At 49.7% G+C, this 17,647-nt stretch overlaps 1 protein-coding gene across 1 annotated transcript in view; it reads left to right on the forward strand.

Moving 5' to 3' along the window:
• The window catches only part of Sdk1 (sidekick cell adhesion molecule 1), a 713,594-nt gene that overhangs the window by 690,402 nt on the left and 5,545 nt on the right, over window positions 1-17,647 (forward strand). The window contains exons 43-44 of the mRNA XM_029477307.1: window positions 1,663-1,783; window positions 7,840-7,969. Coding sequence (XP_029333167.1) covers window positions 1,663-1,783; window positions 7,840-7,969 — 251 coding nt within the window. The remainder of the gene's footprint in view (window positions 1-1,662; window positions 1,784-7,839; window positions 7,970-17,647) is intronic.

The following is a 17,647-nucleotide window of genomic DNA, read 5'->3' on the forward strand; positions in this document are numbered from 1 at the left end:
CCTCCTCTCCTCTCCTCCCCTCCTCTCCCCTCCTCTGCTCTCCTCTTCCATCTGGAAAACAGACTAGGAAAGGCACATCAGACCTTCAGCTTCCAATACCCAGCCTCCCCCTATTGTACTAATTTAATATCATAATTAAAGCCCAAGGGTGGGGCTTGTGTCCCAGAGGGTTACTTGGAGGGACTTTTCATGTCCTTAGTTGACTCCTGGCAGGAGCTTGCCAGTCCCTCACTTTGTTCCACCTGCCCAGGACCCATCAAGTCACATGACTAAGCAGAGGCAGACTTAACATCCATTTTTTGCACCGGGTCTGTGGGCTTTTCTGTCTCAGCCTCCAGCTCCACGGAAGGTGCAGGGTGCCTATCACAGGGACTCCTCTCAGGGGAACATATACCTCACCATGTCTGGGCAGGGGTGTGTGTGAGACACCATCCTACAGGCTGCAGGATGGTTGAGAACATACCACATAAAATCCTCACCCTCAAAGAATCTCTCAGCCAACACTGGGAAGGTAGAAGACAGGGTCCAAGCACCGAGTACATGTGCTCGTGCAAACTTCCCTGGCGGGGGCTAGGGAGATGGCTCAGTGAGTACGAGTGCTTGCAGCACAAACATAAAGATCCGTGTTCAAGTCCCCAACACCCACATAAAATCTAGGGCATGGCAGTGCCCATGTCTATAACCCCAGTGCTATGTGGAGCTTACCATATTCCAGAAAACTCTCCACAGGCATGACCAGAGGTTTGTCTCTTGGGTTATTCTGAATTCCAGTAAGTTGTCAATCAAGATTGACCATCACATGGGGCTGGAGAGGCAGCCCAACAGATAAAGGCACCTGCGGCCAAGCCCGAAGACCCAAGTTCAATTCCCAGGACCTGCATGATGGGAGGAGACTCAACTTCTGAAAGTTGTCTTCTGACCTCCACACAGGGGCTGTGGCATGCATACCCACACAGAGAAAGACACTAGATAGACAGATAGATAGATAGATAGATAGATAGATAGATAGATAGATTTATTTTACAGTTTAACTCTCACAGACACACTTTTGTAGATTTATTTTAAAGTCTACAGTTCAGGCTGGGCAGTGATGATGCATACCACAGAGACAGGCTGATCGCTGAGTTCGAGGCCAGCCTGGTCTACAGAGCAAGTTCCAGGACAGCCAGGGCTACATAGAGAAACCCTGTCTCAAAAAAACAAAAACAAAACAAAAAAAGCCATAATTTAGCAGACATGCGGCCACCACCACTATCCGATGGGCCATCTCTATCCTCTCCTAAAGGAAGCCCTTTCTTTGCCTATCTTACCCATAAAGCACGTCTTTTAACTTCCACTTTCATTACGTGATCGTGAGTTCCTTTTTAATTCTGCTACTTGTGAAATATTTGACTTCCCCAGCTTCTAATGAGGGTATGCACTCTGAGCATATTTTCATAAAATATTGGCCAGGATACTGGCATACTGGCACCAGGCAAGATAAACACTGAAATGCTAATATCACTCTTTCAATCCAGTCTCTGCCTCTCCCACTGAGGCAGTACCGTGTGGTTCTGGGGGTCACATATGACAAGAACACAGGAGCTCGTGGTGTTTACTAACCCACCCCTGTGACGCTGCGGTAGACTCATGACTAAGATTCTGCTGGCTTTCCCTACCTAGGTAAGGGCATCTCCAACATGGAGGAGACGGTGACCCTGGATAACGGAGGTTTTGCCGCCTTGGAGCTCAACAGCCGCCACCTCAATGTCAAGAGCACCTTCTCAAAGAAGAACGGAACCAGGTAGGGGGGCTGTGCTGAGCCACTGAAGGCTGGATGTGTGTCCCCAGCTACAGGTACCACTAAACAAATTCCACCGTGTAACAGAAGCACAGCTCTAAGCCACCAGGGAGTGCTGGATCTAGGGGTTCAGACTGCAAAAGGATTAGAGAAGTCTCCAGAACTTCTGTAGAGATGTGGGAAGGGACCAGAGCCTCCCTCACACAGGAGGCCATAGACTAGGGACACCTAGAAAGCTCTAGGCTTTGTCTCCCCTTGGGTCAGGGACTTTCCAGTTCATCACAGACTACAGCAGGCTTGACCTATGTCCGAGATGGAAGGCTTTTTATAATTGTCACTGCTGCCTGCTTTCCAAGTTGTCCCTCAGGGACACAGACAGCCCTTCCAGATGTGGTTCGAAGTGAAGACAGGTGTGACCCTCCCCATCCCCCAAAGCTCTTAGCTTCACCCCCTACCAGCTTTAGCAGGAAGTAAGTGTCCCAAATTGGAATTAAAAGGTGGCCTTTTGACCCGAAGCATTCTGAGTCTCCTCTACAAATATACAAAGCAGGGCTAGGGAGATGGCTCAGTCAGTAAAGTGCTTGCCATAAAAGAATAAGCTCCTGAATTCAATCTCTCCAACCCAGGAGGAGAGAACAGATGCATGTGTGTATTGCTAATTCCAGTGACAGCTGAGAGGATTCCCAGAGCCTGCTGGCTAGCTAGCCTAGCCCACTCGGAGTTCTGGGCAAGTGGGGCCCTGTTTCAAAAGAAAATAACAAAGAGAGATGGTTCAATATTTAGAGTACTTTCTGCATAAACATACAGACCTGAGTTCAAATCCCCATAAACCACATAAAGCAAAATGAGTCTGTAACTCTAGTACCCCAATGGGACGAGAGACTGAGACAGGAGAGTGCCCAAAAGCTCAGGGGCCAGCAGCCAACAGTATCTATATCAAACAAGGTGGGAGGCAAGGGCCAACACCAGAAGTTGTCCTCTGACCGCCACACATGTGCCCTGTCATGTACACAACTGCACTCACACACGTGACCACACACATGCATAACGTACACACACGTATGCATACCTCCACACGTATGAGCACCTTTCCACAGGCATGGGAGAGTGCCTTCCCCTAGTAACCGACATGGGGCTCCCCAGGGTTAAAGGTGCTGCTTCTCGCAGGGCCAGTTTCAATACAAATCTGCTTTTCACCGCAGAGAGTGGGGCTCACACACCATCAGAGACATAGGTGGGCCAAAGACCTCCCATGACAAGCCCATTGTGCCTCAGGATGCTTTGTCCTCCGCCACTCAGAGACTTGAATTGTTTGAAGGGCACTGAAGCCCAGCGCTCATCTTTGGAGGAAGCAGGTCCCAACCACTCTTCCACTTGGTGCCCAGCCAGAGCACACTGGGCTACCACACACCCCCTCACTAGCTTCCTTGGGGCAGGGTGGAAGCCAGTGATACCCAGTCCTGCCTTTCTATTCCATCTGTCTCCTGAGAGTCAAGTTTCTCCTGTTGAGTCAGAGAAACGTGAAAAAAATACTCACTTATGTCAAGACAAAGAGGGGCTATCACAGGGGACTTTAATATCCCTGCTGGGTTCCGCCCCTGCTGCAAATCCCTTTCCCACTTCGGAGGAGCTCCTTGTCTTGAGGCTCATCACCCAAGGATAGACAGTCCTAAGCTTGCTAAGCCCCTGTGCTTCCTAGGTAAACAGGAAGTTACTTTTCAGTAAAGTTGAAAGGTCTTGACCCACAAAGGCACATCCCCAAGGAGTTCTCTACCAAGAGAAACACAGATGTCTGACATAGCAAGACAAGAACCTGTGGCTCCTATGGAGATGCTGTAAACGCTGGATAGCATTTGCAGCTGGATGAGGAAGTCTTTCCAGCAGGGCCCACTGCAGCAGACCTGTCATTCTGAGTACGTACTAGGGAGGCCGAGGTGGGAGGAGTACAAGTATAAGGTATGCCTGGGCTATGGAGTGAGTTCAGATTCAGCCTGGGCAATTGAATAAGACCCTGTCTCAAGGCTGAAGGTATAGGTCAGCAGTTGAGCCCCTGCCTAGCATCCCCCAGTGAGGGGCTGGGGGCATGGCTCAGTGGTAGAGCCCCTGCCTAGAATCCCCCAGGGAGGGACTGGGGGTGTGGCTCAGTGGTAGAGCCCCTGCCTAGAATCCCCCAGGGAGGGGCTGGGGGCGTGGCTCAGTGGTAGAGCCCCTGCCTAGAATCCCCCAGNGAGGGGCTGGGGGCGTGGCTCAGTGGTAGAGCCCCTGCCTAGAATCCCCCAGTGAGGGGCTGGGGGCGTGGCTCAGTGGTAGAGCTCCACCTAGAATGCCCCAGGGAGGGCTGGGGGAAGTAAATTATCAGGAAGGCCTTTGGCTAGAATCTGCCAGTATGAGATTGGGTGTATGACTCAATATGGCATGATATGCCTATTATGTACAAGGCTCTGGATTCGATGTCCAGTACAGAACAAAAAGCCTTTTCTATTTTTTTCCATTTAAGCAACTTGAACAAAAAGTCTGAGAGCCTTCCATCTACCCTATGTTCAGGCAACCTTAGGGGCTCTATGTAGGAACAGACCCACATGGCTGCTAGGTTTGTGAGGTCCCATTTTGTGTGAGGGTTTGGAAGGATGCACAGGGTAGACAGTGAGTCCTCAGGCATCTGACCCTCGAGCACAGAGACAGTTTCTGCAGAGGGAGGGTCAGGTCTTCGGTCTGCATCCTTGTATCCAGAGCCAAGTGCCCCCTTGTCACTCAGCCACCTGAGGGAGGGCAGGCTGACACTGGATGGTCTGAAGCCGCCAGAGGGTCTCAGCTTAGCTGCTCTGCAGCTCACACAGCCCTGGGGAGGGAAGGCCTCACTTTCATCCTCCACAATTGACCTCCCTGAGAGTCATGAACTCTCTCACAGGGTCAGGTACTACCATGAGCCCACCAAAAGCCACGAACAATGTCAAATTGAGTCAGAAAGGAAGACTGGCCCTTTGTTCTCAGCAGCCCCGGGTTCATCAGTGTGAGGGAACAAAGAGTCCTGTGCTGTTGATAGTCGGTCTGCATGTTTGCAGGGCCCCAAGAACAAAACCTGTAGGTTACATGGGGTCACCCAGACCAGTCCCTCTAGCTGAAGTCTCACATATCTTTAAAATGAGGCCCGGAGCCAGCTATGATGGCACAGACCTGTCATCTGAATACAAAGGGCCTAAGGTAGGAGAACTGTATGTTTGAGGCCAGCCTGGGCTACATAGTAAGACTCTGTCTCAGAGGAGAATGAAAGAGACTAGGGTGATAGCTCAGTGGGTAAAGCACCTGCTGTGCACGCACGGCCCTGAGTACAGGTCCCCAACACTCACATAAACAGCTGGGCACGATGGCACACATCTGGAGCCCCGGCAGGAGAAATGGAAAGTCCTAGGGTGATGCTTGCCAGATGAGCTAGCCAAACTGGCAACAACACTCTATCTCAAAAATAATGTGGGAAGCGATTAAGGGAGACACTGACATCAACCTCTGGCCTCTACATGCATGCACATACATGTATGCATGTACCATGCATGTGAACACATGCATAAAATATACACAGAGATAAAAAAGAGGTACAATTGGTTCAAAGTTGTCTGGCTAAGTGGTGCCTTATTTTGTGTGGGAAGGCACCACTGTAGTGCCGTAAATTTAAAAACAAAGCAAAAATCCCCAGATTAATCAAAATGGTTAGATGGCAAATGACAAATGAATCGTTCCCAAAATAAATTGTTTTTGAGGTGGAGAAAATGGAGGCCTGGAGCCCTGTAGGATGGATGGCTCAGCAGTTAAAGGCACTTGCCACCAACCCTTATGACCTCATGGTGGAAGAGAGACCTAGGGGCTCCAAGTTGTCCTGGACCTCCACGCATATGCATGGCACATGTACATGTCAGCACACGGACATACACATTAAAAATAAATTAATAGTTTTAAAGGAGTTTCTTGGACCTTCCCTGGGGAAACTAAGGCAGGGCCAACCCTAATGGAGTTACAATGGCCAAGATGCCAGAGTAACTGGGAAAATGGCTTTCTCATGCTCAGGTCACTGAGAGTAACTTTCCTGATAGGGGAAAGGTCATCCGCCTGCAGTCCACCATGCAGCCTTGCAAGCGACTTCAGGCTGAGGGTCCTGCACATAGGGAAGGTATCTAAGAGTGCAGCTGGCCTTCCAGCTGACAACAGTCACAGAGACCCCTGAAGAGCCCCAGGACAAAAAGGATGCTCCTGGTCCCGACTCGTTTAACAATGCATCAGTTGTCAGCACAGACTCTCCCTCAGGTTATAGTGTCTCCGTCTATAAAAGTAAACCGAGGGAACTGGAGACACTGCTCAGCACTTAAAGCACCTGCCTGCCGGGAAAGCATGAGGCCTGGATTCAGATCTCCAGCACCCATGTGCTCGGCAGGCAGAATGATGGCCTACCTGTAACTCCAGGGCTCTGGAGGCAGTCAAGGGAATCACTGGAGCAAGCTACCCACCAGACTAGCCTAACAGTGAGCTCTGAGTTCCATTGAGAGACCATATATATATATGGTGAGAGCAATTGAGGAAGCCTCCTGATTCTATGTACGGGAACACACACACACACACACACACACAAGCACATACATGCACACATGCAAACATGCAGACCCAAGTACACATAATAAACATGAAAGTAATGTTTAAAAACTTATAAAAAGAAACAAAACAGGAAGTTGTAGAGGGCAGGGTGTGTTTGTTTTCCTTTGCCATGTGACAAATGACCCTACTACAGCACACATCTCACATGGTAGAAACCGCTCCAGCCCAGCTGGTCACCTACTAGGGCCAACCATGGCTATATTCCTTATGCCACTAGGCTTTATTCTTAGGTAAGACTCCAACAGGCCAGAATTCTTTTCTAAGCTCACACTAGCTCTTAGCTGAGTGTGTCTGTGTGCCCCATGTGACTTAGGGCTGGCCTTTTCCTGCCATAGACTGAGGGCTACCTTTGGTCCCCTGCACCCAGAGGCCACCCACAGCATGTGTTTCTTCCTGCAGAGACAGCAGGAGTTCCTTTCGGGTCTGTCTTATTTGCCACCAGAGGTCTGCATGCAGCTGAGGATAGCTACAGATGACGACCAACGGAAAACCATAAACTCACTTACAGCACTATGAGCATGATTTAGAGTGGCTGAATGAGAGAGCTCTGGGTTCAGCGAGAGACACTGCCCCTGTAAACAAAGTGAAGAACAATGAGGGAGAGACTTAGCATTGACCTCTGAGCTCCAAATGCATTGTGTGCATCCACACACATGCAGAAATGCACACATACACGATGCACACAAAAGGCTTGGCCGTGCTTCACATTCTATCTCCAGCTGGCCAAGATGACCTTCTTCATACAGTGTTATGTGATTGTGACAAATAGAGACACCCTTTCTGCATAATGTGATATGATCACAGTCATCCCTATAGCCCACTAGTTACAAACCAGACACGGGCAGCTCTGCCTACAGCTGTGGCCTGGATGTGACAGGGAGCAGTGATTGGGCTAAGGATTCTGTCAACCAGTGAAGGCTAATGCCTCAAGGCCTCCTTGCCCTGGGACCCCAGCTTTGTGTCCTGCGCCCCAGCAGAGTGGGAGCCCAGGCTATGGCACACTTTCCTGACATAGACTCATCAGCAAGAGACCATCCACAAGTCTCCTCCTGACACGTAAGGCCTCTTCCCCATAGATTTGCCCTCATCCTCAGCCAGTGCACACTACACTTCCTTTGTCTCCTAGAATTCCATGCGCTCTGCACCTCCTGCTGTCCCAGAGCTCATGTGCCCTTCTTGTGGAGAGTCCCACAGCTTGTCCCTAGTCCCCTGACCTTGCACCGTGCCTGAGGCCTACAGGCTGTAGAATCACAGATAGCCATACTTAAAGGTCTAGGTTAGTCATAGAGCATAGCATGCAATCATAGGAATGTTTTCCTCCTATTCCTGTGTGAGCAAGACCAGGCAGCAGCCTAGGAGTCCCACCCCCAGGGGAGTGTCCTTTGTCTAAATTAGCTTGTGGTATCTTCCTGTTTTAGATCCCCACCCCGACCAAGCCCCGGAGGTCTGCACTACTCTGACGAGGACATCTGCAACAAATACAATGGCGCCGTGCTGACGGAGAGTGTGAACCTCAAGGAGAAGTCGGTGGATGGGTCGGAATCCGAGGTCAGTGCCATGCTTGCTTCCAAGCAGTGACCACCATACCTGCTTCATGAGCCTTCTGCTCCCTCAACATGTCTCATCTCATTTTGGTTTCGCAGTCACCCGTGGGATGGGCAGCACTGACGGTGGAGGGCCCACTGTAGATGAGGGAGCACTCAAATCTGAGAGGTTGCATAGCTTTTCCTGGGAGATGACAAACAACAGCTCTGCACACAGATAGGGAGCTACCAACAGACCCAAGGAAGGTTCCATCCAAGTCAAGCGATGGAGACCGTGTGCCTTCTCATTGCTGTGACAAAATACCTGAGAGAGACTCAAGTTGAGCAGGGTTTATTTGACTCACAGATCAGAGGAATAGTCCATCATGGTGGGAAGGCACAGAGAAGGAGCAGGAGGCAACTGGCTACACTGTCTGTATGCAGGAAGCAGAGGGCATGTTCTCTCCTTTTTATTCAGCCCAGGACCTCAGCCTAGGGAATGGCACCGCCCACATTTAAGTTGGATATTCCCAGCCTAATCTAGAAACTTCCTCACAGATAGACTTGCCTCCTATGTGATTCTAGGCCCTGTCAAGTTGGCACTCAGTCTAAGCCACCGTATAACCAGTAAGTTTATTGGGGTTCCTTACATGAATTCAGATGACTCTCAAAGAGTTCACACACACACACACACACACACACACACCCCAGGAACCCCACACCTAGTCAATACCTATCTTCTTTTAAAGAGTCTCAGGACACAAGATCCTTCATGAGGATCCCTAGCAGATCTCATGACTCTTGTGAGCTCTCCAGCTTCCTCCATGAGAGATTGCTAATGGACTCAGTCTCAAGATGTCTCATGCACACCATTGAAGCTACTCCATTTTAACTTGGCGATGGTCATGTCCAAACTGAAGGACACAGCCTCACTACACAAGCTCATAGTCATGACCTCCTTGGGACCAATCGGTCCCTCCCACACATATAGGCAGCCCAAATGCTAGCAGCCTGTTCATTGGATATCAGGTCCTACTTCTTAAATCTCAGGGCTGGGGTAAGAGATGGGCAAAACTAGTGTTCTCTGAGCAGAGGGCCCCCTGCAGTACAGAGCATAGGTATGGGCCCAGCACTCATCCCCAGGCCCTGTGTGTACTAGATACACACCATGTCTTTGTAAGTGTTCTATTGCTAGAAGGAGATACCAGGTCCACAGCAACTCTTATAAAAGAAACTATGTAACTGAGGCTTGCTTACAGTTCCAGAGGTTTAGTCCCTTATCAGAATGGGGAAAGCATAGCAGTGTGCAAGCAGACTTGGTGATGGAGAGGTAGCTGAGAGTTCTACACCCAGATGCTCAGGCAGAAGGAAGAAAGAGAGCTACTGGGCCTTGCTTAGGCATTTGATAACCTCAAAGCTCACCCCTATTGCCACACTTCCTCCCACAAGGCCACACTTACTTCTACTGAGCCACACCTCCTAATCCCTCCCAAGTGATGCCACTCCATTTGACTGAGCCTATAGGGGCCATTCTTATTCAACTCACCATGTTCCACTTCTCCCAGTCCTGGAAGTCACAGATACCAGAACACCTCCCATCAAAAGGCATGACCCACCAAGGGTCTCCAGCTACCCAGGGTGGACACTGGAAGAGCCACTCTCTGTAGAGATGAACCTATTTTCCGGTGTGTTCTAGATCTTGGTTAGAATGGCAGAGGGCCTGAGCCCTGTGTGTGTGTGTGTGTGTGTGTGTGTGTGTGTGTGTGTGTGTGTGTGTATGGGACTGATAGAAAGTAAAACTATACAGCACGCCCCTGAGACTGGAGAGATAGCTCAGTGGATGAAGTGGGGATTTAAGTTCAATCGCCAGCACTTATGCAAAACACAAGATGTGGCAGTCTATGCTATAAACCCAGCACTGGGGAGGCAGAGACAGCAAATCTCTGGGGCTTGCTGGCTTGGCAGTCCAGCTGAATTGGTGAGCTGCAGGCCAGCAAGGGGCCCGGCCTGAGAGAAGCATGTCACCTAACATTATATATACATGCACATGCCTGTGTACCTGCTCACTCATGTTCCAGTACACACACACACACACACACACACACACATGAAAAAAAAAGCAGAACCTCCCCCATGTTCACCCCAGAGTAGCACTTCCTATTCCCCCCTCTCCTCCCCCCTCCCCGTGTCAGTCACCACATTCTGTGGGAGGAGCTTCCTGCTCTAGCCTCCTAGAGTGTAAGAGGGGATTCACACACAGCATTATGGACAAGTTAATGGATAAGGGAAGCTCATTAGACATGTGTCACTCACCTTCCTTCACTGAGCAGTCGAACCAGTGACCAGTGATAGGGATCCCGTAGGGTCATCAGCCCCCACTGTGCTCCTGGGCCCTAGGGCCTGCCCATCTCAGGCTGTTCCCCATTGTGTAGACACTTTCCCCAGCAGAGTGTGTCTCACACACACAGGAGGGACTTCAACTGGGAGAGCCAGCAGCTGTGGGGGACTCCAGGAGGTGTTAGCAACCCCTGTCTCTGTGACTCACGCTGCCCAGCATGAAGGGGCCAATCAGTAGTTCTACCGGGTGTCCCCGAGGGTCCTATTTGTAATCCTCAACAGGAGTGAGAACCACAGGCCATTTGCTGTACACATATGCCTGACTCCCTCCCAGCACGTACCTCTAAATCAATATTTAATCTAAAATACACTCTCACCTTCATTCTTGACCTGATTTCAGCCTTATTGAACCCCAGGGCTCAATGAAACAGCTCCTTTTCAATTGTGGCTTATATATGAACTCCAGCGAATGGGCACTGGGTGGGCATTGGCGAGGACCAGCTGAGCCTCACTTTGCATGTTCTGTTTATAAGGATGCTGGGTCTATAACATAGCCTCAGGCTCGAAAGAACCTGTGAGCAGCAGTGCCCATGTCTGGAGAGGCATGAGGTATGTTTGTCTCTGCTATGGGGCTGTCATGGAAAGCCTGAGGGAACAGGCCTGCCTCTTCTGGGCCAAGGTTAGGTGTGTCACCTCATGGTAGTTGCCCTTCAAAGAACAGCAGGTGGGGAGGCAGCAGGATGGCCTTGCAGCAGGCTGCCTGATTCCACAGATAGAGCCAGGTCTTGTGGACAAAGCCCAGCATCTGTCCTTAGCTGCTGGCCCACTGTTCCAGCAGTGTTTGTTATTGGTGGCGACTGTGTGTGGTGACAGCGGTATGTGTGGAGAGTTCCCTGTAATTGACACACATCACCTGGTGGTTCTGAACTCAGACTGTGGGCCAGTCATTCTCCACATGCCTGGTGTCCACCCTGTGCGTGGGTCATCCTTCTGAGGTTCCCGAGAGCCCATCTTAACCCCACATCTCTCACCCCCAGCTCCTCTAGCCCAATGCTAGATGGTGGCTATCCTGTCCTACATCGACCTAACTCAGGAGGTCTCCGATTTATGTCTGCTCATAAAACGACTCTCCAAATAGGCAAACGAAGGCCGGGATATAGCTCAGTTGGGAGAGTGTTTGCCTGGCAAGAAGGGATCCTGACTTCTATCCCTAGGGCCGCATAAACAGGGTGTGGTGATGCATACCTATAATCCCAACAATTGAGAGGTGGAGGCAGGAGGATCAAAAGTTAAAGATCATAGCTGCATGGCTCCATAGCAAACTTGTGGCCAGCCTGAATTCATAAGACTTCATCTCAAAATTAATGAATCAGTTCATTAATTAAAATTTTAAAAATAGGTTAACAGGTCTGTTTCTCTCAAATGTATGAAATGGTTTGGGATTCAAATTCAACTGATATTTAAAAGAAATTTAAAAGACAACAAGATTTGCCTAAGCACTGAGCTAGGAAATATATATACATGCATATGTATGTATAAGCACACAGATACATAAGTGCATACATATGCACATATATGTGCATGAATACATACATATAATATACACACATGCATACATAAATACATACATGTGTTTATACACACGTATAAATACATACATTTACACGTGCATTTACACACACACACACACACACAGTCAGAGAAGGAGGGGTGAGCACGGAGAAGCCAGTGAGAATAGGGAGGCACAGGACAGGAAGAGCGCTGTAGAGGAGCACTATTCCACTAAAAGGAATTCTGCACGGAGTTTGCCTTACCTGGGGAGAGATGAACTGTTGACCCCAGATAGGGCACTGTTGAAAGACCAAAGAAATGACCCTGCCCAAGTCTAGCTTCGTGAACCAATGAGTTTACTGGAGTCCCTTACAGGACAAGACAGCTATATCACCCAAAGTCCAGCCCAACACGGTGACAGCTCAGGAAAGCTGCATCCCCAGAGCTCCCCACATGCTTTACAGCCAACCTGAGAGGTGGGAGGGTCTCCTCTCTCTTCCCAGCAATTGTTTCTGCTAATATGACATTGGGGAGGGGCCTCAGGGATCTTGTAAGTTTCAGGAGTTTCCTGAGGCTTTTGAGTTTCCTGTACCTCTTGAGTCTTAATGAGCATCCCTCCAGGAACACAGGTTTCAGTTGGGAGGTAAAAGCTATACAGCTTCCACATGGGATGCTCAGGGCTAAAAGGTTTTGGAAGCTTTCCCAAGGAAAGCCTGGCTGAGTTCCCGCTCTCTTACCACACCTGCCTCTGGGAACCACTGAGGCACATCTGCATGGCTGAGGAGGCCAGGGGCCTATGAACTTGGCTGCCAGTCCCTATCACAAGAGCATGCTGTGTGGAAAGCATGCTCTTGTCACTCCCCAGGGTCACCCATGGTTCACAAGGCCTTTGGGGTAGCAGCTCCTTCCAGGAGCCAGTGAACTAATATAAACACACAGAGTCTCCAAAGACCTTAGTTTTGGGCCCTGGGGCCCCTGAATAACCTGGGCCGTGAGGCTACCTGGAAGCCCTGTGACTGCCAGCTAAGGACCCATGGGGCTTCCTGGCTCCTGGATGAGTCCTGGCCAGTCTGTTTTCTAAGGTTCTTTGTCTTGCTGTGTCTTTTAAGTGTGTGAACTAAGGGAAATTACAAAGGACCTCAATGAAGGGACCCACTGGATCATCCTGGAAGGGCCAGTTCTGATGGCTAAGTTCACTTGGATCTGCCTCTTATTTCTGTCTGAAGTGACAAAAAGAGTCATGGTGTGTTATGTGACGTGTGTGGCAGGACACTAATGGGCCCCTGTGCCCCCATGGGCATAGACTTTTCTCCATGCCAGTATCTCTGGAAATGGATTTTATGCCCCGGGGCAGGAATGGCACTTCCCTCTGCTTTCCCTGTGAAACGCCATGAGCTTCTAAGAAAGATGACACCACCAGAAGGAATGCCATAGGATTGCTCCCCCCACCCCTTTTGGGATTCTGGAAAAGACAGGGACACTGGCCTTCTTGTGTGCGTCTGGTATCAGCCACTGACATGATCCTGAGGCAAAGCACTAGATAACATGGTAACCCAAATATTTGGGTTTTGCATTTGAATCTTTAAACTGTCTTCTAAGAAGGAGAAACATTTTAGGCCTATATTCGAGGCTAGGGGGCTGGGGATGCTCTGGGTTGGTACAAGGCTTGCCTAGCACACAGAAGTCATGGGTTCCATCCTCAGCATATCTGCAATATAGCATTCAGGAGGGAGGGGCAAGAGGAGAAGTTCAAGGGCATCCTCAGCTACATAGGGAGTTTGAAGCCATCCTGGGCTAATGAAACCCTGTATGGGGGGAAAAATCTCAGACATACTTGTAAATAAGTACTACAGCATTCAGGTGGATGCTATCGCCTAGCAACCCCGAGTGCTCCTGGCACTTGCTTGCCTCTCTAAACGCCTCATCTATACTTCTGTAACTTGGCTGTGTTTCTGCCAACCTCTAGTTAAAGGTCCAGAGTTGTGTTAGGAAAATAAACATGGGAGCTAAATAGTGTTGGCCACTATCTCTTGTGAAGGTCAGAATCATCCAGCCTGAGGACAAAGCCACTTCCAGAATAGTGGGCGGAGACCTCAGAGGATGGCGAATTAACCAGGGAGAATGATTTTGCAAACATCCACCTGCAAGGCTTTGGAAACAGCGCTCAGAGCAGAGAGTGAGTGAGATTCGTGGAAGATCCACTGGGGCCAAGGAGCTTCTCAGTAAAGCGCCTGCTGAGCAAACCTGGGGACCTGAGTTCGAGCCCTAGAACCTGAATAAAAAAGGTGGTGTAGTGGTGAGAGCTTGCAGTCCCAACCCTGGGGAGGCAGAGACAAGTGCATTCCAGGAGCTCACAGGCTAGACAGTCTGACCAAATAGGTGAGTTCCAGGCTGGGATTAGCAGTTGAAGACTTTGCTGAACAAGCCTGGGAACCAGAGTTCAGATCACAGAGCTCACAAAATCCACGCACAGTGGTGTAGAATCCCAGTGTTCGGGTGTGGCCAGGGACAAGAGGATCCTGGGTGCACTCTGCCTGTCACCAAACTGGAGGTTCAGCAAGAGACCCTGTCTCAAAAACTATGAGAGAGAGAGAGAGAGAGAGAGGAGAGACATTCATCATTAACATCTCATACACACACACACACACACACACACACACACCACCCGAATGCTGCCCCTCTGAAATTTTTTAAAAACTCAAAACCAGTTTTCAAAATTCTTCCATCTCTAGCTAATTAGAATGATTCCTCATACCTAATTAGTTCCCTGGTGGTGCAGGACACTCTTTTATCTTGCTTATACTTTCTCAAGTCCTGAGCTGACCCTCTCTGCAACTTGTCGGGAACCAGTCAGTCTGGGACAGCACTTAGTCACCTTCCTTTCTTTCTATGGTTTCCTGGGAAACCAGCAAATCAAGACTTCACATCACAGGCAACTTGGAAGGGAGGGGGCAAAGGAAGGATGGAGGGAGGAAAGGAAAGGGGGAGGGAAGAAAGAGAAAAAGGGAAGAAGGAAGGAAGGAAGGGAGGGAGGGAAGGAAGGAAGGGAGGGAGGGATACAGACCAACCCAGTGGCAATGCCTTTTTGCCAATAATTGTCACTCACTAAAATACATTTGCATTAAAAAAATAATGTCACATAAAGAACAAACAGAGCTGGCAGCGGAGGAAGGATGGTATCTGGATGTCACCTCCATCAGGGAAACCAGAGCAAGGCCTGAATGGGAGTCCAAGTTACCGATCACTTGTCTGATGTCCTGTGTCTTCCCCCTAAATGATGGGCAAGAAACAAAGTAGTCTTGGCCTTTCTTCAAAGTTGTTTTCTGCAGAAGGGCAGAGTTCCCTTGGAAGAGCTTTGCCCATCACACTTCACTGGAAGCCAGTCTGTCTGGCCACATGCACTGCGCAGAGGACTCCCAGGGCAAGGCTCTGATTCATCAGTGCAAGGCACTCACGCCATTCTCTGATGGGCTCAACATAAGTCACCTGCCAATCTGTGAACCAGTTGCTGCTATCCAGGATGGCTTCCTTCCAAGTGGTCCAGGCATAAACACAAGAACTGAGACATGGCTCTACACAGGGCAATGGCTCACAGTTCAAAGGCGCAGTCCACCTTGCCAGGGTAGTCTCTGGCAGCAGGAACAGGAGATAGCTGGTCACATTGCAGCCATATCAGGGAGCAGAGAGAGAGATAGACACTGGTTCTTAGCTTGCTCTCTGCTTCTTATTCAGTCTAAGACCCCATGGGATACCACCCACATTAAGGTTGGGTTTTCTGTCTCAGTTAATCTAATCTACCTAATCCCCCGAAAAAACATGTCCAGAGATCTGTTTATGTGGTGATTCTAATTCCCACAAAACTGACCATGAAGATCACCATCTCTTTCCTGGCGCCCTTGTGACCACCAACCTTATCAACAAACCCCTCTCTATGTGTGGTCCCTCACCTTTGGCTCATGAAGTACTCCTGAGTGGACATGAGAAGTCCCTTTAAGTCACTCCCCCCCTCACTCTGACGAAATACCTGACAGAAGCAGCTTACTGACAGAGACAGTCATTATGGCTCAGTATCCATCGTGGTGGGGCAGACGTGACAGCTTCCAGCAATGGGACTCTTTCTATCTCCATGGACCAGAGAACTTTGATGAGAAGAGGAGTCAGCTCGAACCCTCAAGTTCTTCCTCTCTGGTCCCCCATCTATCAGCTGGACTCCGTGCCCAGAAGGTTCTCCAACCTCCCAAATAGCGCCAACAGCCAGGACCACGTGTTCAAACACAGGAGCCCGTTGTGGGTATTGCATATTTGATCCCTAACTGGAATCTTGAAGGCTTTTTATAAGTGAAATGGCATTTTGTTAATCTCATACACGTCTATAGGCACTAGTCACGGTATATGTTTGTCCCCTATGGTATTCTGGGGACATTCAGGCTGGGAGAGAGCTCAGTCAGTGAAGTGCTTGCAGGATATGCATGAGCAGCTGAGTCTGACCCCAAGCACACAGGTAAAAAGCTGAATGTGGTGATGCACACACCCACTCCCAGTGCTAAAGAAGCAGACACAGGAAGATCTCTGAGGCTCACTGGCTAGGCATCCTAGCCAAAACTAAGACTCTCTGTGGATCCCAGCGAGAGACCCAGTCTAAAAATACAAGATGGATGGCCCTTGAGAAATGACACCCCAGGTTCTCTTCTGACTTCCACTTGTATGCACCCACACATATGTATATTCACTTACACACACACACACACACACACACACGCACACGCATACGCATACATACATACATACACGTACCTACACACATATACACATATGTACCTACACACACACACTACTACAGACACCCACAGAACTATAGCAGTCCATTCTAGCCCACCAAAGGTCCAACCTGCTCTTGACCCTGCTCCTCTACAGCCCTGCAGCCACAAGAAGAGGGGAGACAGAAGGATCAGGAGAGCAAGCAGAAGGATGCCTCAAGGACTTCTAGGTGGATGCTAGAAGGGCTCACAATAGCGGGATTTATAAACCGTGGTTCCATTAGTATAGGTGACTCCTTCATCTCTTGGTTCATCTGAGCCAAGACATACCCCTATACATTCAGTCTCCCAGTCTCCAATGGAATGGACAGAAGTTGTCTGGGAGTCACCAGGCATTCTATTCCCACTGCCTTTGGCTGAGATTCCCTGTGGGCGTGGCCGGGGACACTCATTTGAATTTGTGGAGTCAGTAAATAAGGAGGCTGACTCACAATCAAATGTTGCATGCCACCTCAGAGGAGAATAAAGTTAACCCTAGTTTATGGAACTGGGGAGGAAAACTGCCTTCACCCAGTGCTGGGGACTCAGTGAAGCTCTCACAGGAAAAGAGATTGCTTCTGTGGACCTCGGTGTCCTTCTCCTCACGTCTCAGGGCATTTAGAGTCTAAGCCAGTGTCTGATGACAGCACAGGCTCAACTCAGAGCAGGCAACCACAGAGTCCTGCTCTTGCCGTCTTCTGTTCCCTTGTTTTCTAGTCTAGGTTTACATAGAACATTGCCTCCTAAGCCTCGACCTCTAGAAAACAGCTAGAGGGTGGATCTGAGACATAGCCACAAATCCTGGTCCCTGTGGCATAGGGGCATATTACACAGTAGAATATCTGCTGGGAATTCCCACTGAGGGGCTGGGGGCGTGGCTCAGTGGTAGAGCCCCTGCCTAGAATCCCCCAGGGAGGGGCTGGAGGCGTGGCTCAGTGGTAGAGCCCCTGCCTAGAATCCCCCAGGGAGGGGCTGGGGGCGTGGCTCAGTGGTAGAGCCCCTGCCTAGAATCCCCCAGG

Source organism: Mus caroli, chromosome 5, assembly GCF_900094665.2.
Source record: "Mus caroli chromosome 5, CAROLI_EIJ_v1.1, whole genome shotgun sequence".
Taxonomy (NCBI): domain Eukaryota; kingdom Metazoa; phylum Chordata; class Mammalia; order Rodentia; family Muridae; genus Mus; species Mus caroli.